At 48.1% G+C, this 20,579-nt stretch overlaps 1 protein-coding gene across 5 annotated transcripts in view; it reads left to right on the top strand.

The window, feature by feature from the left end:
* The first annotated feature begins 1,663 nt into the window (after positions 1-1,663).
* ZNF75D (zinc finger protein 75D) overlaps positions 1,664-20,579 on the top strand; it is a 48,828-nt gene continuing 29,912 nt past the window's right edge. The window contains exons 1-6 of one of the 5 annotated variants that reach the window (XM_035008990.1): positions 1,664-1,938; positions 3,550-4,076; positions 5,473-5,665; positions 6,376-6,467; positions 6,810-6,936; positions 13,866-14,808. In XM_035008990.1, the coding sequence (XP_034864881.1) occupies positions 3,630-4,076; positions 5,473-5,665; positions 6,376-6,467; positions 6,810-6,936; positions 13,866-14,575 (1,569 nt within the window). In that variant the 5' untranslated portion in view covers positions 1,664-1,938; positions 3,550-3,629 and the 3' untranslated portion in view covers positions 14,576-14,808. Of the gene's footprint in view, positions 1,939-3,549; positions 4,077-5,472; positions 5,666-6,375; positions 6,468-6,809; positions 6,937-13,865; positions 14,809-20,579 lie in introns of those variants that run through there. The other 4 variants (XM_035008998.1, XM_035009026.1, XM_035009007.1 and 1 more) reach the window with 4 other exon arrangements.

The following is a 20,579-nucleotide window of genomic DNA, read 5'->3' on the forward strand; positions in this document are numbered from 1 at the left end:
CTTGAGACCTCTTTGGTGCAAAAATGGTGGTTTACTAAAGCATGGGGACAGGACCTGTGGGCAGAAAGAGCTGCTGAACCGGGTTCTTGAGTGGTGATTTTATACTCAGGAGTTGGGGAAAGTAAGGAAAAGGGAGGTTTCAAAAGAACTTCCATATGCTAAAGATGACCGACCTCCTAGATACCGACAAGATACCAGAGGTCTTGCCATTGTCAAGTTAATGTTTTTTCCCCTCTAGCAAGGTATTAACATTAAGGTAGTGGGGGGATCCCTGGAAGAATGTCACACGTGTCCCACCGAGAGTGGGGGTTTGGGGGAGGTTGCAGGGTGTCAGCTTATGCTTAGTCTTCAGCTTCTGCTCCCTCATCATCTTTTTGCTTGCTTTTGGGCAGCTGTGTTTTTCTTTTTTTTAAAGATTTTATTTATTTATTTGACAGAGAAAGACACAGCGAGAGAGGGAACACAAACGGGGAGTGGGAGAGGGAGAAGCAGACTCCCCGCCGAGCAGGGAGCCCGATGCGGGACTTGATCCCGGGACTCCAGGATCATGACCTGAGCCGAAGGCAGTCGCTTAACCAACTGAGCCACGCAGGCGCCCACAGCTGTGTTTTTCAAATGAAGACTGACCTTAACTTGCGTCTCCTCGGCTTTTGCATGTAAAAAGTCAGATAGGTGCTCTGTTTATTTTTCTCGTAGGCCTAGCAGGTCTCTTTTCTGCTTGCTGGGTAGTTTCTTGCACGGACTTCCGAAACATGTCAGTTTCGCCCCCACTGCCCTACTGAGCCACACAGTTTCTCCTCTTTTGATTCATAGGGACAGTTTTCATCCAAATGGCTCAACAGTAGGTAAACACCGATAATTTGGAGACGCTGACAACCCAAGATACTCAGGTTCCTAGAAAGATGACTTATCCAGAAGACTCTGCTGAGCATTACAGGAGTTACGCGATGAAACAAGGTTCTTGTCTCACAGGGAGGCATAATGCAGTAGAAAAAGCAAGGGAGGGGCGCCTGAGTGGCTCAGTCGTTAAGCGTCTGCCTTCGGCTCAGGTCATGATCCTGGAGTCCCGGGATCGAGTCCCGCATCGGGCTCCCTGCTCAGCGGGAAGCCTGCTTCTCCCTCTCCCACTCCCCGTTTGTGTTCCCTCTCTCGCTGTGTCTCTATCAAATAAATAAATAAAATCTTTAAAAAAAAAAAGAAAAAGCAAGGGATATAGCAGCAAGAGACCTCAACTCTTGTCTAAAAACTGCCACTGGCAATCCTTGTGACCCTGAGGACGTCACGTCCTACAACTCAGGAGGCTCGGGACAAGTCTAGTGGCGACTTTCAGGGGCGGCGGCCCTCACTGGGGGGTTCCCGGTAGAAAGGGCCAGAACGCGACCCGAACGATCTGCACTTGGCAAGTCAAGGGCCACAAGATCGCGGCACCTGGAGTCGGTGGGCTACATGCCCCCCAGGCGACTAGAGGCTTCCGGGGCTCCCCTGGGCCTCCAGCGGGCCTGGGGGAGGGCGTGTTCGCGTCCCGGCCTGGGCCGGAGCAGAAGGCCGCGTCCCCGGGACGCAGAGGAGCTGCGGCACGGCTCCCGCCGGGCTGCGCCCAGACGCCACAGGTAGAGAGACGGAGAGGGCTGGGCGTGGCTGTCACGAAGCCGCCGGAAGCGCATTCTTTCTTTTCCGGTTGGGCCAGGTCCACAGACCGCGACCCCAAAATGGCGAGTCGGGGTACGGTCTCGGGGAGCTAGAGGGATCAGGTGGGGGACCGGTCCTCCAAGCCTCCCCCCCGTCCCCGCGCTCCCGCGCTCGGAGCTGCCCTCGCCGGGCCCGCAGAGGCGCGGGAACCGGGCGCTTGCTCCTCAGGTCGGCGGGGAGGCGTGGCGACGTTGCTGCCGAGTCGAGGAAGAGGGAAGTGGCGCCCGCGGAGGCCGGGGCTGGGCGGAGGTAATGGAGAAGCCGCGTCGCCCCCGGGATTTGGTGGCGCGCGCCCCCGGCGCTGCGGGCCGCACGTGCCACTGGCGGCCCCCCGGGGCGGTGAGCGGGGCGGGGGGCGGAGCCGGCGGCCTCCCGCGGCGGCGCGGGCGGGCGGGTGCGCGGGCTCCGAGCGCCCCGTGCAGCCTCCGCCAGCAACCCCTTTGTCCCCCAGGTGCACGTGCGGCCCGGGGACGCTGCCCGGGCACCTTCGGGGGCCGGCCGCCCGCGGAGTGCCCGGAAGCGTCGCGGATTCGCGGGGGGCCGGCGGGCGGGGGGGCAGCAGTGTCTCCCGCTGCACCCGGCGAAACTCCCCCGTTTCCGCTGGCTGATGGTCCGGTCGCCGGAGAAAGGGGCCTTTCAGCTTCAAAGGCGTTAGCTTCTGCCCACATGGAAAGAGAGGAGGCGCCCGCATACCTCCTGAGCCGGCCTAGGCTGCAAGGAACCAGGCATTTCTCTGAATACCCGTGGCATCCTCAAAAGAACTTTGTTGCCGTTTGTGCTGGAATACCTCGGGAAAGCAGCCTCTCAAGGCCACCCTTAGCCTTACTTAAAGATCTGTGTGCCCCTGAGGAAGTGTAAAGTCAGGAGAAGGGTTACCTTTACTAGGACCCTTCCTGTCTCAGAAGACCCTCAATGATCACCCTTTCTCTTTCATTTTTTACAAGCTGACGTTGTATTTGGTAAGCAAGGCCAACTTGTCTTTCCAGTAAAGTAAGCAAAAAGTTAATACACAGGTACAAATCTGCACCGTGCCCTTGAAAATCTTCCCAAAAAGTACCCCCCCCCCCCGCAAAATGTTGACATCTGGTTGCCCAGTTGGGGGGTATTTGCTGAGAGGGATAAGGTTACTTTTTTCCCTAATTGCTTTACTTGTTTTCTGATGTGGTTGCCTCAGTTCTCCTGCGGGTATTACTACAATGGAAAGGAGACTATCAAATGTTCCATGAAGTAAAGGTTTCAGTCTTCTTAAGAGGATGAAGGGGCAAGTAGTTGTTTCCCCCTAACTAAAGACAAAAGACGGCGAGATCTGTTAAAATTTAGAGAAACTCAGACATGCCCTATTTGTGAAGATGGGACAGGAGGCACGCAGATTAAATATTGGATATTCTCAAAGCTCCTTCTAGCGAGTGGGCGACAGTTTTTTCATCCACCACCTTTTCCTCGACCTTTAAGAAAAAAAAAAAAGGAAAGTTATCAGTTGACATTTGTCTTCTCTGAGCTGTGCTTTGTTTCAAAGCTGAGTGACAAAAAGAAGTATAGGTCCTGAAGTAATCTGTCATCGTGAGTGTCCTAATACTTGGCAGTTGATTTTATTTTATTTTATTTATTTTTATTTATTTTTAAGATTTTATTTATTTATTTGAGAGAGAGAATGAGACAGAGAGAGAGAGCATGAGATGGGGGAGGATGAGGGAGAAGCAGACTCCCTGCTGAGCAGGGAGCCTGATTGGCAGTTGATTTTAAAGGGTCGACTGGACAGGTTCTTTTCTGTTCATTCTTCTCTGATAACTATAAATAGCAAGTAAATATGTGTCATGTGGCTTTCTTCTTGACATGTACTTTTTTTCTCCCCTCCCTCAGTGCCCTTGGGGAGAAGATCCACTCATTGGTTTTATACCAAACCTGAAAAGGCCTCAGTTGTCAAAGGTGGCACCAGGACGATGTCACACATAGGAGTAAAACTGTTCCTAGAGCAAATGATGATGAGACATCTGGAGGTGAATGCATGCTTGTACCCACACATGGAGGCTTTGTGGGGGACGGAGGGGTCTCTGAAAGAGAGCTCCAGTGAGAGTAAGAAATCCAGCCCACAAACGGACAGTCTTGGTCCTGAGAGCGCTCGCCAGCACTTTCGGAGCTTCTATTATCACGAAGCGCCTGGACCACTTGAGGCTGTCAGCCAACTTCAGGAATTATGCCACCAGTGGCTGAGGCCAGAAATCCACTCGAAAGAGCAGATCTTGGAACTGCTGGTGCTAGAGCAGTTCCTGACTATTCTACCCAGGGAGACCCAGAACTGGGTGCGGAAGTACCGTCCACAGAGCATCAGAGAGGCTGTGGCCCTGGTAGAGCGCTTTCAGAGAGAACCTGATGGAATAAGTGATGAGGTGAGGAGATCCTTTCTGTGGACAATGAAATAGGGTAAAGGTAGAATTATCCAGGCTGGGTGGGGAGGGGCAGTGGAGGAACAAGGTGGAGTAGGTCACGCTTCTGTCATTCCTTGGGGACAGCCAGGCAGGATCTTAAGCCACAGATGTGCAGCCGTACTGGATGACAGGTTTCAGAGTCCCTGGCCATCTTTCTTGGCCCTTGGAAAAGAGAAATGCATTTTGCCCTCTTTCGGGCCAGGGCAAACTGGGGGTGGTGGGCCTCAGCTGGCGTGGCCAAGGAAGAGAGGACTTGAGTTCTCAGAAACAGAGAAATAAAAGGCAAGGCAGAGTTGGGGAAGGGGGGGGCGCAATCTGAAAAAAAAATGCACAGCACTTAGAGATCAAAAGAGAGAGAGGGCAGCAAACAGAAGTATTAATCAGACAACTTTGGGTAGACTACAAGGAGAAGAAATGGAAAGAAAAAAGGAAGCAAGGATACGGAAAGAAGAAAACTGCCAAGAGGGGAGTGGACAGAATCAGGGTGCCAAGAGGGGTAGGGCCCTCTCTAGTGGGAGCGCCTATCTCTGGGCCAGAAGAAAAGAGCCTCCATTGCCCTCCCTTAGTGGTCTGCCCTTGGCCTTGCTGGGAAGTGGGGAACCAGGGTATGCCCTTGGGAGATGGCAGCACCCTTCCTTTCCTCAGGAGCCCACTTTGAGGAGGACAGGGCAGGGTATGTTTTTGGCGTTTTACTACAATGGAATCACATAGAAGGAAGTGAGAGTCCAAACTTTCCTCCAGTTTTTCCTCCGCTGCGTCCCCTTTCTCCATGAAATCCTTCCCTGGCTGTGGAAGGATTGGAAAATCTGACTGGCTGGGGATCTTTTTTTATTTTTATGTTTTTTAAAGATTTTATTTATTTGTCAGAGAGAGCTCAAGCAGGGGGAGCGGCAGAGGGAGAGGCAGACTCCCCTGCTGAGCAGGGAGCCCGAAGCAGGGCTCGATCCCAGGACCCTGGGATCATGACCTAAGCGGAAGGCAGGTGCTTAACCGACTGAGCCACCCAGGCGTCCCTGGGAATCTTTTTTTTTTATTCAACTCCTTCTGTTTTAGCGAAAACTGAGAAGTTAAAAATGCCCTTAGGCAAGGGTCCAAGGCAAGAGTGCAAGCCAGTGAGGGCACCATGACAGGACGCAGCATGCCCCCACCCTGCCAGTGGCCTGAGCTGTGGCTGATTGCCCCAGATGATGTGTATGGTTCTTTGTGGGGGAAATGGTGGCAAAATATCTCTTTAGTTTTTTTTATTACTTCCTTGAATGTCACAACTTCCCAAATCCGGGCTCTACTCTTGTTCATCCCTCCACCACCACCCCCAAACGAAAAGTTCTGTGCTAATGAGGATGGGGATTATTTCTAGGTCACAATCCATGAGCTGGGAAAGGAGGCAGTGCCCTTGGGAGGAACAGCAGTGGCCCCAGGCTTTAAGTGGAAGCCAGCAGAGCCCCAACCAATGGGTATGTTCCAGAAAGAATGTTGGAATACATACCGGGTACTACAGGAACAGCTGGGCTGGAATACTCACAAAGAAACCCAGCCTGTATATGAAAGAGGTGAGGAGCTTCATAATAATTCTCTTCTCCTGGGCGCCGTGATAGGAATCGGTTCAGCTGGAATGTCATGGGAATGTTCCAGGTGCCCAGCCTTGCCAGTTGTTAGGATGTCTCTCACGTGCGAGGACAATAGGCCAATGGTGGGTGAAGGTGAGGGTCAGCCTGGGGTGCACACATGTCCAAACCAGAGAACCCTGGTATTCACACCATGGACCTTGCTCCTTAGAAACTGGAGAGAAGATGGACTAGGGACAGGTGGGGTCATCACCCTTCTATGTTAGAGAAGAAACTGGGATCAGACATGGGTTGTCATGGCAGAAGGGGGAGAGAATTGTGCCCCAGGGGGGGAAAAAAAAAAGACAGAAACAGCTACACTGGAGGACCTGAGTCTTTCATTTTCAGTCACCTCTAGTTCTTGCCTAGCCCGGTAAACTATTTTATGAGAGGAAAAAAAAAATAATGGATTTCCTTTCATTAATTTCTCTCACGAAATCTGGGGGGAAACAGCCAGCTGGGGAACCAGTTCTTTGGAGTGGTAGATACTTGGTTCTCATTTCCAATGAGAAGACCACCTCTGGCACCACACATACACTTGTGAAGGTGAGCTATCCTTACTGAAGGACTCCTGAGGTTCCGTGTTCTAGAAATCAGCTCAGGGTATTTGTAAACACAAAAGAGAGACATTTTCTCTGGCTCTTTTCCATCCACAGCTGTGCCTGCTCAACAGATTCTAGCCTTTTCTGAGCAGAAAAGCCCCCCAAACTGGAAGATGGCATCTGAGCTCATCTTGCCTGAGTTCCAGGTGAGCTGTACTTCCCAGCTTTTTCAGGCAGCCTGCACCTGGCCTTGTCTGTGCTTTTCTTTGCTGCCCATGACCCACAGTGCTCGGCAGGTGCTCTGAGGCACGTTAGCCCCGGATGTTCACCTCTAGGCGACTAGGCTGGGCACGGTGGGGACCAGGCCCCTCGCACGCTGTTTACTGATTTCGGGCTTTTTCCTTTTCTGCCATCTTACTCCTCCCCCCCCCCCCCCCCGAATCTTAATACTCTTCTTCGGCGACTGGCCTGCTGTGTAGTTCAGAGATGAGTGATAGGAAGGCTTCTGTGGTGGCAAGTACTGAACTGAAACCCATTCTCTTCTTTAGAGCCTGTTGACATTTGAAGATGTGGCAGTGTCCTTTTCTGAGGAAGAATGGAAGTTACTGGACCCTACTCAGAAGATCCTTTACAATGATGTAATGCAGGAGAACTATGAGACTGTCATCTCTCTAGGTAAAGATTCTTCCTTTCCTTTGTGTAGACGTTGAGTAATCTGGCCGCAGTTTATGGAAGACGATCTTCTGTGGGAGAGTCCCCGTGTTCCAGTAGCTGTTTGGGTCTCACCTTGATGGTGTGGGGGAAAGGCCAGGCATATCCAGATGATTCAGAATAGATCCTGACTTACCAGCATGTCTCCCCGTCTGCTGCTCTTACCAGCCTCGTCTAAGCTGCCGTCGTCCCTGACCCTGTCTGCTTCAGTAGCACTGGATTCCCATTCCACGTGCCCCCCTGAGGCTTCCTTCTCCCCTTCCTCCTTGCGTCTCCACCCACAATCACTGTAGACTAGAAAGAAGGTGCTGAATCTAAGATTCTGCCCGTTTAAACATTCGGAGTAAATGAAAGAGTCATTCACTCTTCCTGAAAAAGAGTCTGGAATTAGGATGGCAGCCCACGACCTCAAGGTTTTATACTCAGAGCATTGTTGTTAGCCCCTAAACCTGAAGTAATCTGCTTAGAACAAGGAAGAGAACCATAGGTCCAAGGTCCCCAAGAGTTCAAGGACAGTCTTGGAGAGTCTCCTACAGGTAAGTATATACACGGGAAGAAGAGAAATGTTCCTTAATGAGGACCTTTACAGGGGATTAACACTCCAAGATTCTACTCCTGGGTTTTTCTTACTGAACTTCTTGAGATAACTGTAGATTCACATGGAAATTTAAAGTATCATACAAAGAGAACCCGTCTACACGTTACCCAGTTTCCCTCAATGATAACTTTTGCAAAAAGTATCATATAATGTCACAACCAGGATATTGATATTGATACAGTCTTCTGACCTTCATATTTTCCATTTTATTTGTCTGTGTGTGTAATTAGTTCAGTAAAGTTTTTTTTATTTATTTTAGGACGAGAGAGAGAGAGTGTGTGCCGGGGGAGGGGCGGAGGGAAAGATTCTCCAGCAGACTCCCCACTGAGTGGGGAGCACGACGCAGGGCTCAATCTCACGACCCTGAGATCATGACCTGAGCCGAAATCAAGAGTCTGAGGCTTAACTGACTGAGCCACCCAGGGGCCCCTAGTTCTGTAAAGTTTTATTGCAAGTGTAGGTTTGCATGTTCACCTCTGCAGGCAAGATACTGGACAGTTATATTACTGCAAGGACCTTTCTTGTTGCCCTTTTATCATCACACACATGTCCGCTATACCTCACCCCGTCACCGACCCATGCCAACCCCTGATCTGCTCTACATTTCTGATATTTTGCCGTTTCAAAAGTGTTACATGAATAGAACCGTAAAATGTGTAACCCTTTGGCATTAACTTTTTTCATTCAGAATAATTCCTTGGAGATTGATCTGAATTGTTGTGTGTATCAATAGTTGTTTGTTTGTTTGTTTGTTTGTTTTAATACTGAGTAGCATGCCCTGATGTTGAGAGACCACAGTTTGTGTAACCATTCACCACTGAAAAGAGGTCTTTGCTGTCTTCAGTTTTGGGCTAGTGTGAATGAAGCTATCAGGAGCATTTGTGTGCAGGATTTTTTGTAGAGATAAGTTTTCATTTCTCTGGAATAAATGCCTTAAGGGTACAGTTGCTGGTTCATATGGCAGTTACATGTTTAATTTCCTGAACACTTGCCAAACTGTTTTCCACAGTGACTGTACCATTCCACATTCCCAGCAGCAAAGGATGAGTGGTCCAGTTTCTCCATGTCCTTGCCAGTGTTTATATTATCTCCATTTTATGTTTGCCATTCGGATCGGCGTGTAGTGTTACCGCGTTGTGATTTGGATTTGCGTTTCCCTAATGGCCAGTGATGTTTTATAGCTTTTCATGCGCTTATTTGCCGTCTCTATTTTCTTGTCAGTGAAATATCTTTCACCCACATCTTAACTGGATTTTTTTTTTTTTTAAAGATTTTATTTATTTATTTGAGAGAGAGAATGAGATAGAGAGAGCATGAGATGGGGGGAGGGTCAGAGGGAGAAGCAGACTCCCCGCTGAGCAGGGAGCCCGATGAGGGACTCGATCCCGGGACTTCAGGATCATGACCTGAGCCGAAGGCAGTCGCCTAACCAACTGAGCCACCCAGGCGCCCTGGATTGTTTTTTAACTGTTGAGTTTTGAGAGTTTCTTTATAAAGATTTTATTTATTTATTTATTTGAGAGAGAGAGAGAGAGAGAAACAGCATGAGAGGGGAGAGGGTCAGAGGAGAAGCAGACTTCCCGCTGAGCTGGAAGCCCGATGTGGGACTCGATCCCAGGACTCCGGGACCATGACCTGAGCTGAAGGCAGTCGCTTAACCAACTGAGCCACCCAGGCACTCTTTGAGAGTTTCTTACATATTATAGATTTTAGCGCTTTGTCGAATATGTCGATTGCAAATAGTTTCTCCAAGTCTGTATATTGTCTTTTTAATCCTCTTCCTGTGGGCTTCCACAGAGTAAAAGGTTTTCATTTTGATGAGGGCCAATTTTTCATTTTTTCCTTTTATACATTGTATTTTTGGTGTCAAGGCTAGAACTTGGACTAACCCTAGATCCCTAAAATTTTCTGCTATTTTTTCCTAGAAGTTTTATAGTCTTGTATTTAAGTCCATGATCCATTTTGGGTTAATTATTATATGAGGTGTGAAGTTTAGGATGAGGTTCATTTTTTGGCCTATGGAGAGCCAATTGCTTCAGCTCCATTTCTTGAAAAGGCTGTCCTTCCTCCATTGAATTGTTTTTGTTTTTTTAAAGATTTTATTTATTTGAGAGAGAGAGAGCTCGCAGGAGCAGGGGGAGGAACAGAGGCAGAGGGAGAAGCAAGCTCCCTGCTGAGCAAGGAGCCCAACTGGGGACTCCATTCCAGGACCCTGGGATCATGAGCTGAACCAAAGGCAGGCAGACGCTTAACCGACTGAGCCACCCAGGCGCCCTCTCCACTGAATTGTTTTCGCACTTCTGTCAAAGAGTAGTTGGGTATATTTGTGTGCATCTCTTCTGCTCCATCGAGCTCTGTGTTTGTGCCAATATTGCACTGTCTTGATTGCTGTAGCTTTGTAATATCAAAGCCTTACTATCTGTCAAGTAGACCGATTCTTCCCACTTTATTCTTTTCTGTAAGATAAAATTTTATTTTAGCTCTTCTAGGGCCTGTGCCTTTCCATGTCCATTTTAGAGTAAGCTTATCTATGTCTACAAGAAACTTTATTGGGATTTTGCTAGATAGGACATTAAACCTATGTATTAGTTTGAGGAGGATTGATGTCTTTACTATGTTGATTTTTTTGATCAATGAACACAGTGTGTGTCTATTTATTTAGGTCTTCTTTAATTTCTTTCATCAACTTTTTGTAATTTTCAGTGTACAGATCCTCTCTGTGTTTTGCTAAATATAGGCCAAAGCATTTCATTTTCACTGGAACATTTGTAAATGGTACTATTTTTAATTTTGGTTTCTGTGTGTTCATTGTTTTTTTACATAGGAATGCCACTGATTTTGTATTTTTTTTTTTTTAAGATTTTATTTATTTATTTGGCAGAGAGAGATATAGCGAGAAAGGGAACACAAGCAGGGGGAGTAGGAGAGGGAGAAGCAGGCTTTCTGCCGAGCAGGGAGCCCGATGCGGGGCTCGATCCCAGGACCCTGGGATCATGACCTGAGCCAAAGGCAGACGCTTAACGACTGAGCCGCTACCCAGGCGCCCCTGATTTTGTATTTTGATCTTGTATTCTGTGATCCTACTAACTCACTTATTATTTCCAAGAGGTTTTTTTGTAGATTCCTTGAGATTTTTACACATAGATAATCACATTATCTGCACTGCCTTTTAATTTCTTTTTAATGCCGTAACTGCAGTAGCTCCAACTTCCTGCTATGTTGAATAAGAGTGGAAAGAGCAGACATCCTTACCTTGTCCCAATTTTATCGTGAAAACGTTAAGTTTTTCACCATTACCTATTTACGTTAGTATGGTTTTTTTATTGTTGATACTCTATTATCGAGTCAATATAATTCCTAACTTAGTGTTCTTATCATGAATGGATATGGAATTTGTGAAACACTTTCCTGTGTCTTTTGATAGGTGTATGATCTTCAAAGCTTGTTGATATGGTACGTTACGTTGATTGATTTCAAATGTTGAATCAGCCTTGCATACTTGCAGTAAATCTTTCTTGATCCTGGTGTATAATTCTTACATATGGTTACATTGTTTGCCAGTATGTTGTTGAGTATTTCTACATTTAAGTTCATGGGAGATGTTAGTCTGTAGTTTTCTTTTTTAAAAAACGATTTATTTATTTTAGAGAGAGAGAGAGAGAGAGCATGCACATGGGTGCATGAGCAAGGGTGGGAGGGGAGGGACAGAGGGAGAGAGGATCCCCAAGCAGACTCCCTGCTGAGCGCAGAGCCTGACATTGGGCTCAATCCCAGGACTCTGGGACCATGACCTGAGCCAAAATCCAGAGTCAGCTGCTTAACCACCTGAGCCACGAGGCACCCCAGTAGTTTTCTTTTTTAGTATTGTCTTTATATGATTTTGCTATCAGGGTAATACTGGCCTTATAAAATGAGTTGGGTAGTATTTCCTCCTCCTTTCTGGAAGAGAGTGTGTAAAATTGGTGTTAATTCTTTAAATATTTAGTAGAATCCTGCAGTCTCACCATATGGACTTGGATTTTTGTTCAGTTGTGACTTTTGCTCTGAGCTTTATTATTTCCTTTCTTTAACTTGCTTTTAAACTATGAATTCAATTTGTTTAATGGTGATAGTGCTATTCAGATGATCTATTTCATGTTGGTTGAATTCTGTTAGTTTGTGGTTTTGAAGAATTGGTCCATTTTTTCCTAACTTTTAAAAGTCATGAACATAAGGTTGCTTATAGTATTATCTTATCATCCTTTTATTTATTTTTATTACTTTTTTAAAGATTTATTTATTTTTTAGAGAGTGTGTGAGCAGGGGGAGGGGCAGAGAGAGAGGGAAAGGGAGAGAAGCAGACTGCCTGCTGAGTGCAGAGCCTGAAGCAGGGCTTGATCTCAAGATCCTGAGGTCATGACCTGAGCCGAAATTAAGAGTCAAATGAACGGGCTGAGCCACCCAGGTGCCCCTCTTACCATCCTTTTAGTTGCTGCAGGATGTGTAGGGATGTATCCAATTTCCTTCCTGATACTGGTGATTTGGATTTTCCCTCCTTTTATTTTTGTCAGTTGTGATAGAGGTTTATCAATTTTATTAATTTTTTTGAAGAACAAGCTTTTTGTTCAGTTGTGACTTTTGCTCTGAGCTTTATTATTTCCTTTCTTTAACTTGCTTTGGGTTTATTTTGCTTTTTACTCTGGTTTATTGAAGTAGAAACTAGATTATTGATTTGAGACCTTCTCCCTTTTCTATTGTAAGCACTTAGGGCTGTATCTTGTCCTCTGAGCACTTCTTTAGCTGCATTCCACATATTTTGATATATTGTAATCTCATTTTCTTTTTTTTCTTATTTATTTATTTATTACAAATTCTATTTTTTAGTCATCTCTACACCCAATGTGGGGCTTGAACTCACGACCCTGAGATCAAGAGTCACCTGCTCCACTGACTGAGCCGGCTAGCCACCCCTGGAATTTGATTTTCTTTCTTGTTTTCTTTTTTTTAAAAGATTTTATTTATTTATTTGTCAGAGAGAGAGAGAGCACGAGCAGGGGGAGCGGCAGACTGAGGGAGAGGGAGAAGCAGGCTTCCCGCCGAGCAGGGAGCCCGATGCGGGGCTCAGTCCCAGGACCCTGGGACCATGACCCGAGCTGAAGGCAGACGCCCAACGACTGAGCCACCCAGGCGCCCTTCCTGTTGTCTTTTCTTCCAGTCTGATGCCATTTTTATTAGATTGCTTTTTTCCACTCCAGTTGTGATTTTTTTTTTTTGTTTCATGGCCTGACGGATGATTTTTGATTGTATCCTGATATTTTGTCTAGTATTTTAGAAGAGTCTGGGTCCTTTTTAAATATTTTAATTTAACAGTCACCCTGTTTTAGTTTAGCACATAGTTCTTTCCTACTTTCGTGGGTTATACTTCTAGTGACAGTTTATTTTTTTATTTTTTATTTTTTTTAAAGATTTTATTTATTTATTTGACAGAGAGAGACACAACAAGAACAGGAACACAAGCAGGGGGAGTGGGAGAGGGAGAAGCAGGCTTCCCGCTGAGCAGAGAGCCCAATGCGGGGCTCGATCCCAGGACCCTGGGATCATGACCTGAGCCGAAGGCAGACACTTAATGACTGAGCCACCCAGGCGCCCCTCTAGTGACAGTTTAATTTTCAGAGCCTTTGTGGTGGTATTGTGGTTTCCTTGGTTTATGTGGTACTGCTAGGGCTCCCATATGTCCCTGCTGGTATCGCCTGAGGGTGAGGAAGGTATTTACACAAGCCAGAGTGCCTCTCAGTGGGAAAGGGGAGTCTCAGACCCTCAGGGATGAAGAGGCTTCCTAGGCCAGGCCACTGTGGCTAGGTGCCTCTTGCTCGTTCCGCCTGCCCACTTTGGTGTCTCTTAACTGGGGTTCTGATATTGGCAGGCTTCTCATTCAGAGCTAAGGCTGTCTAGGTAGCTTTGTGTTGCTAGGTTGAGGGTTGGAAGATGCTAGCTCGGGTTGCCTTCTCCTGGCGGCTCTGGGGATGTAGGACACCCTGCTGTGTTACTCTGCTAGGCCTGGCATCCCAAACCATTTTGCATTCTTCTTACCATGTTTTGGAATTCTCTGTTGGTTGTGGCTTGCATTCTTTCATTGGCTTGTTGTGCCCAGCAGGGAGGATCAGGAGGAAATGCATCCGTGCCCTTTTGTCCATATTGGACCAGAAATCACTTATTCTGTGTTTTTTAAAGGCAATCATCATTGATTTTTCTCTCCATTCCTATAGTTTTCTTGTTCTGGGACACAGACGGCTGACTCTTCTGTTTGTTCCAACAGGGTTAAAGCTCAAAAATGACACTGGAAATGACCAACCTATATCTCTTTCTGCATTAGAAATACAAGCATCAGGATGCAAAGTATTAAGAAAGGCCAGAATGAAAGTTGCCCAGAAAACAACAGGCAAAGAAAATCATGGTGGTACACGCAGGGTACGGAGACGGCACCGAGCTTTTCTAGGGAGGAAAAGAAAGAAACTTTCAACTTGTAAACAAGAGCTTCCAAAACATAAGGATCTTCAAGGGAAAGGCCATGCAGGAGAGAAACCTTTTAAGTGTCAGGAATGTGAGAAAAGCTTCAGAGTTAGCTCTGACCTTATTAAGCACCAGAGAATTCACACTGAAGAGAAGCCCTATAAATGTCAACAATGTGATAAGAGGTTTAGATGGAGTTCAGATCTTAATAAGCACTTAATGGCACACCAAGGAATAAAACCATACAGATGCTCATGGTGTGGAAAAAGCTTCAGTCACAATACAAATCTACACACACACCTAAGAATTCACACAGGAGAGAAGCCCTTTAAATGTTATGAATGTGGAAAAAGATTCATTCAGAACTCCCACCTTATTAAGCACCAGAGAACCCACACAGGTGAGCAGCCGTATACTTGTAGCGTATGCAGGAGAAACTTCAGCAGGCGGTCAAGCCTTCTTAGACACCAGAAACTCCACAGGAGAAGGGAGTCCTGTCCAGTATCTCCAGTCTGAAGAAAGTCACCATGTGGATCTTGACCCTAGAGGTGACGAAAGAGTATAAAACTCTGAGGCACCAATGATAGGAATTTGTCACCCACAGGAAATTTGGGAGGGGTTCGTGTCCTACTTCACAGAAAGGAATCTAAGCTGTCTCTCTTGTTCAGCATTGTATCTTCAGTGCCTAGCACAAGACTGATACACAATGAGTACTTGATCAATAAAAGTGGAAATGTAGCTATCATCTATCTATAGTTATCTATTCATCCATCTATCTCTATATCTGTCTGGTTACTCAGCTTCCCCACCCTCGGTGATCTAGGTTCTTCAAGTATCAGGTGCTCAGCAAACACATGATGGCCATGAATCCTACTCTCATTCTTTCTCAAGAAAGATGGAAAATAAGAGTATTCAGGTCCTCTGAAGGGAGCTTAGAGAGAATTACTAAGCTGGAGAGAGTTTCTATGGCTATCATTCTATCGACATGAACAACCAAGCCCAGGGCTGAGGGAACTTTATTCTCCAGCAGGAAGAGAGCATTCAGTGTTTGCCCTGGGAGAAGTGCCCCCATTCCAGTGGCTGTTCCCCTCAGTGCCCGCTACCACAGTGTTTTCTTTCAAAGAGTTCCAAGCAGCAAGCGAAGGCCTGAATGCCATCACAGACCTAGGGACCTTGCAAGCACTTGATGTCTCTCCTGCTGATCCTCTCAACACTGAGGTATATAGAGTGAAATGATGAAGGAAGCAGTCTGGGCCTTCAGCCACAGATTTGTCTCTCTGTAGAAATCCCAGGGCCATGGTAAATGGCCTTTTTTTTTTTTTTTTGACTTTTCACCATGTGGACTAGACGTTTTCAAATTGGTGCCACACTGCTCTAGGGCCTAAAGGGAAGCCCATTTTTATGGCTGTTCAGCCACAACCCCATACACTTGGGATGCTGTGCAGGAAAGTCTGGAAGTTTTGTAAACGGATGTACTGAGAATGGCAAGGTGAGCCCCGTGGCCTTGTGGCCTCAGCGCACATTGGATAGCAGGAGGGAACATCCAGAAGTGTCAGGGCAGAGTCAGGCCCGTGGCCTAGTGGGATGGTCCCGGTGAGAACTAGGTCAGATGGAAACTGTCTTTTTTTTTTTTTTTTTTTTAAGATTTTATTTATTTATTTGACACAGAGAGAGACACAGCGAGAGAGGGAACACAAACAGGGGGAGCGGGAGAGGGAGAAGCAGGCTTTCTGCTGAGCAGGGAGCCCGATGCGGGGCTCGATCCCAGGACCCTGGGATCATGACCTGCGCGGAAGGCAGACGTGCTTAACCGACTGAGCCACCCAGAAACTGTCTTGTGATATTGGTATTTTCTCTTCCTTCCCCATTGACCTCAGGGATTATCTCCTGAGAAGGCAATGTCATGTCAAGGGCAGGGAAGTTGGAGGACATGGATTTATAGCTATGTCACATCCTAGTTTAAGATGTTGGCCAAGGCTTCGATATATTTATTATTTCATAAAATTTAACTTTTTTAATGACATGGAATGTTGTTTCATATTAAACATGAAACAAAACTCCACGGTTACTAAAGCACCCAGAGATGGCGGTCACTTTTTTGGCATAGATATCTCCAGATATTTTTTCCATCAAGGGACCCCTCTACACCTGTTTTCAGGTTTGTAAAATGGAAATGATAATTCTATCCTCTTGGCTGCTGTGAGGATCAAATGAGGTGTGAGCATGCCTCACTCTGATGGGCCACAGTAGGTGTTCCATAAACATTTGGAACATTCTTCCTTCATCTTTCAGCTAGTTTTTTTTAAAGATTTTATTTATTTATTTGCCAGAGAGAGAGCGTGCGTGCACAAGCAGGGGGAGCGGCAGGGAGAGGGAGAAGCCGGCTTCCTGCCAATCAAGGAACCTAATGTGGGACTCAATCCCAGGACCCCGGGATCATGACCTGAGCCGAAGGCAGACGCTTAACTGACTGAGCCACCCAGGCTTCCCTCAGCTAGTTATTTAAAAAAAATTTTTTTTTAAAGATTTTATTTATTTATTTAATTGACACACACACACACACAGACAGCGTGAGAGGGAACACAAGCAGGGGAAGTGGGAGGGGAAGAAGCAGGCTTCCCGCCAAGCAGGGAGCATGATGTGGGGCTTGATGCCAGGACCCTGGGATCATGACCTGAGCCGAAGGCAGTCGCTTAACCAACTGAGCCACCTAGGTGCCCCTCAGCTAGTTATTTTAAAAAGAAAATTAATTAGGCAGAAAAGTTGAGTATCCTTAATTAATGGTGTTTCCATCATTCCCAGCTGTTTTTTTAAGCCTCTTTGTGGTGATCAGAAGGGTAGCCTGGTATGCCATTCTTTTCTAGAGATACTTCTCTCTAGTCAGTGTGAAGTAATAAGCTAATGTCCCCCATTGAACTAGATATACCCCTTGCAAGTAACAACCAAAATAGACTACAAGCCCCCAACTTGACATACCTGTAGTGTGGCGGGGAAGTGATGGCGAGCGGTGGACTTTTTGTGGACAGTATTTGCACTATTAGATGTGTCCATCCTCAAACTAGTGGGAGAGGAAAGAGGAGTCTAGAATGGCCACTACAAAGAATGCAAGTGCTCAGCCCAGAGGAGGAAGTGACCCGGAAGGAAAGGATCCTGAAGGCTTGGAGACTGACTGCCCCACCATCCCTTCTAGAACTATCTGAGACTGTCCTCTTGGAATTAAGGGGAAATTCAACTTCTTTCAGAGGGCACTCTCTTTGCATGGCTCTGCGTCCGGTACCACCCTGGACGGCTGCTGTCATACCATCATTGAAAGGACCTTCGTTCATGTAGCATGTAGGAAGAGGAGACTGACTCGAAAACTGAAGGAAGTACTCCATCAGGGGAGCCGGCCGTTACTGCCTGCTTACGAGAGTCAGCAGAGTTCCTGAAAATGAGTCCGCAAAAGGTCACTTCCGTTTTCGTAAAGCTGCCAACCCCTGTTATCACACCTGTTAGCCTGAAAGCTCATTTCGGAGGTCCTCGTCTACACTGGCATCCCCAGGAGAGGTCAGAACCAGGGGGCCTGGGGCCTATTGTAGAGATCAGTTATTTAGGGCAAGCAGCAGGAAGGCCTTTAGATGTCAGTGGGCGCAGACAGGAAGAGAATTGAGGACTTCTGGTTCTGAATTCAGACTCCGCTGCCCTTTGCATGCAAGGGCTCCAGGAAGAAAGGACATTCTCGTCCCTGCAGTTGTGCGACAGGATTTCGAACTTGGGGCTCCTGGCTGACCTATCAGTACCCATTCTTACCTTTCAGCCCTCTGACATAGCTTCCCAGGGCCCCCCGTTCCCCAAGCATCCTGACCATCATGTCAGCCCTGACTGTCTCAGAAAAAGGAGAGACAACGGGCACTAGGGAAAGAAATGGCCGAACGGAATAAAGGAGAGCGATGTCCTGCTTTACATCGCCCGCCACCTCCCCAGCATAAGGCTAAGAGGCCTCGGCTCCGCTGCCTTTCTGAGGACGCGACGGGAAGACAGCACACAAATGCTCGGAGTTGGGACGAGCAGGCTGATGAGTCATCCAAGGGGCAGAGCCGAGAGGCCAAAGGCTCCCAGTTCAGATCCCACGGGCAGAGACGGGACTGCGGAGACAAAGTCTGGCCTGAGGCCCGTGTGAGGCCTGTGAGTTGCTATCCCAGTGTCGGTGCTCCTGTCCCCGGCTCAGAGAGCACAGCGCCACCACTTGCTGGGGCCGAGGCACAGGGGCACGTCTGGGTCCAGGCCCATTCGTGCAGGACCCAGGTCTTGACCTTCTCTCTGCCAGCAAACCGGGGCACGGCAGCTACCCAGGAGCCTGTTCGGGTCCCTCCGCAGTGACTGCTGCGGTCGCTTGGGGCTCTATCCCCTACTCCCTCCAGTCTCATAGTACACCGGGGCACTGAAGGGCCCTTGGAAGCCGAGGAGACCTCGCTCCTTATGTTACAGAAGAGGCAACTGGAGCTCGGGGTTTCTCTGCCCAGGGCCTTGTGGCAGAGGGAGGGACTGAAGTAGTCTCCCCAGCCCCAGGCCTCTCTCTCCAGACAGGATACGTTCAGCTCCCGGCAGTGGCTTCTCGGGAAGTGTCATTCGTCAGCCTCTTGGCTGTCGCCCACAGGGTGAGGAAATCCCTTCTGAGCCATGGTCTGCTCTGTTCTTGGCGGACTCCAAACCCTGTTCTCTCAAGATAACCCCTCAGGTGGGAGGTTCCACGTCTGAGCTCTTTACAAAAGAGCTGCCCTGTTAACAGGGGGTGCCAGTCCTCCAAAAGTACATCTTGTCCCTGTACATAGACTAGGACCAGGAAGCCATCTCCCTTCTACCCATTCTCCCGCCCAGAGGGGTCCAGGACTTGTAGGAGAGTCACGGGAAGAGCTGGGCGTGGGGGGCACGGCCCCTGAGAGGCAGCCTCTCCGAACACCCCACCTCCTTACTTCTGCGCTACATATTCCTGAATTTTCCTCCAACACCGTGCTCACCGAGTCACTCTTCACTCAAGCTCCCAGCAGCCCCCAGCTCCCACATCCTTTATGTCCTGCCTCTACTCGGGTTTCCTGTGCCCCAGTTCACAGACCCGATGCTGAGCCACGCTGTTAATACGCCTTCGGTTAGCCTTTGTTTTTAGCCCCCAATAGGGCCTCCTGACCTGTCCAGATCCTTCCTTCTAATGTCACATCACTTCCTCCTTTTGCTCCCCAAACTCATTCCATACTGACTGTCCTCTTAGAACAGCATTTATTTTATTTTTTTTTTTAAAGATTTTTAAAATTTATTTGACAGCGAGAGAGGGAACACAAGCAGGGGGAGCGGGAGAGGGAGAAGCAGGCTTCCTGCCGAGCAGGGAGCCCAATGCGGGGCTCGATCCCAGGACCCTGGGATCATGACCCGAGCCAAAGGCAGACGCTTAACGACTGAGCCACCCAGGCGCCCCTAGAACAGCATTTAAAACCCAGGTTTTGTTAAAACACCGATGGCTGGGCCTCACCCCCAGAATTTCTACCTCCGTCGGCCTGGGGTAGGGCCAGGAAATGGGCATTTCTGACAAGTTCCCACGTGATGCTGATGCTCCAGCACTCCCCCTTTGAGAACCGCTGTCTGAGAACACCTCTCGTGTACTTTCTCTTGTGTGCAGAGATGGTCTTAGAACCTCAGGAACTGGCAACGGCTGGCCCAGGGCTGGATGTCAATATAAACTCCCTGAACCTGTGGGGCTGGCCACTTTAGGGTTAAATGTGAACTTAAGCTGCACTTTACTCTCCTATAACTGGCAAATCACTACCAAAAACGAAGTGTGGCTATAAAGGCTGTCGGTGTTTCCTGAGTTTTGAGGCCTCCATCCCATCTCCCTGATCTTGCTGTCTATTTCAGCCTCTGGGACTGCCAGTGTGCCTGGCCCTCCTCCAGCTCTCTGGACTTGGGCCCACGCTGGCTGCATTCAAGACCTCTGGGGTCTGGTGGCCTCTGGGAGTGGCTCTGACCGAAACACCTCGGAAGCATCTCTGCAAACTGGTTTTTCTCCTTCCTGATGCTGTGTCTCCTCCGATGTTCCTGTCTGCCTGCCAGCCTTTTGCAGCTCAGCCTACCCAGCATGCTGTCCTCACTGAAAACTGACCTTGGCAGAGGTCATCGAGCAGCCCCAAAATGATGCAATAGGGAAGCACAGGGGCCTGGTGCTCTCCAGGGAAATTGGCCTTTCTCTCAGGGCTCCTAACTCCTTCCTCATTTTGGAGGTGGGTGGGGGCAAAAAGCATCCAGTGCTCCAGAGGTGAACTTGGCAATTGGTGCAGAAAGGTAGGCCCTGCACCCTCGCTGTGGCCTGCAGCTCCCCAGCCCCTGTAGGTCAGCAGCGGCCTGGGTGCTCAGGACCCAGAGAGGCCTCTTGGAGATGCAGTCTGAGGAGCCTCTTTTTTTTTTTGGTAAAGATTTTATTTATTTATTTGGCAGAGAGATACAGCGAGAGGGAACACAAGCAGGGGGAGTGGGAGAGGGAGAAGCAGGCTTC

The sequence above is a fragment of the Mirounga leonina genome, unplaced genomic scaffold, assembly GCF_011800145.1.
Source record: "Mirounga leonina isolate KUSES-001 unplaced genomic scaffold, KU_Mleo_1.0 Mir_101664, whole genome shotgun sequence".
Classification (NCBI taxonomy): Eukaryota; Metazoa; Chordata; class Mammalia; order Carnivora; family Phocidae; genus Mirounga; species Mirounga leonina.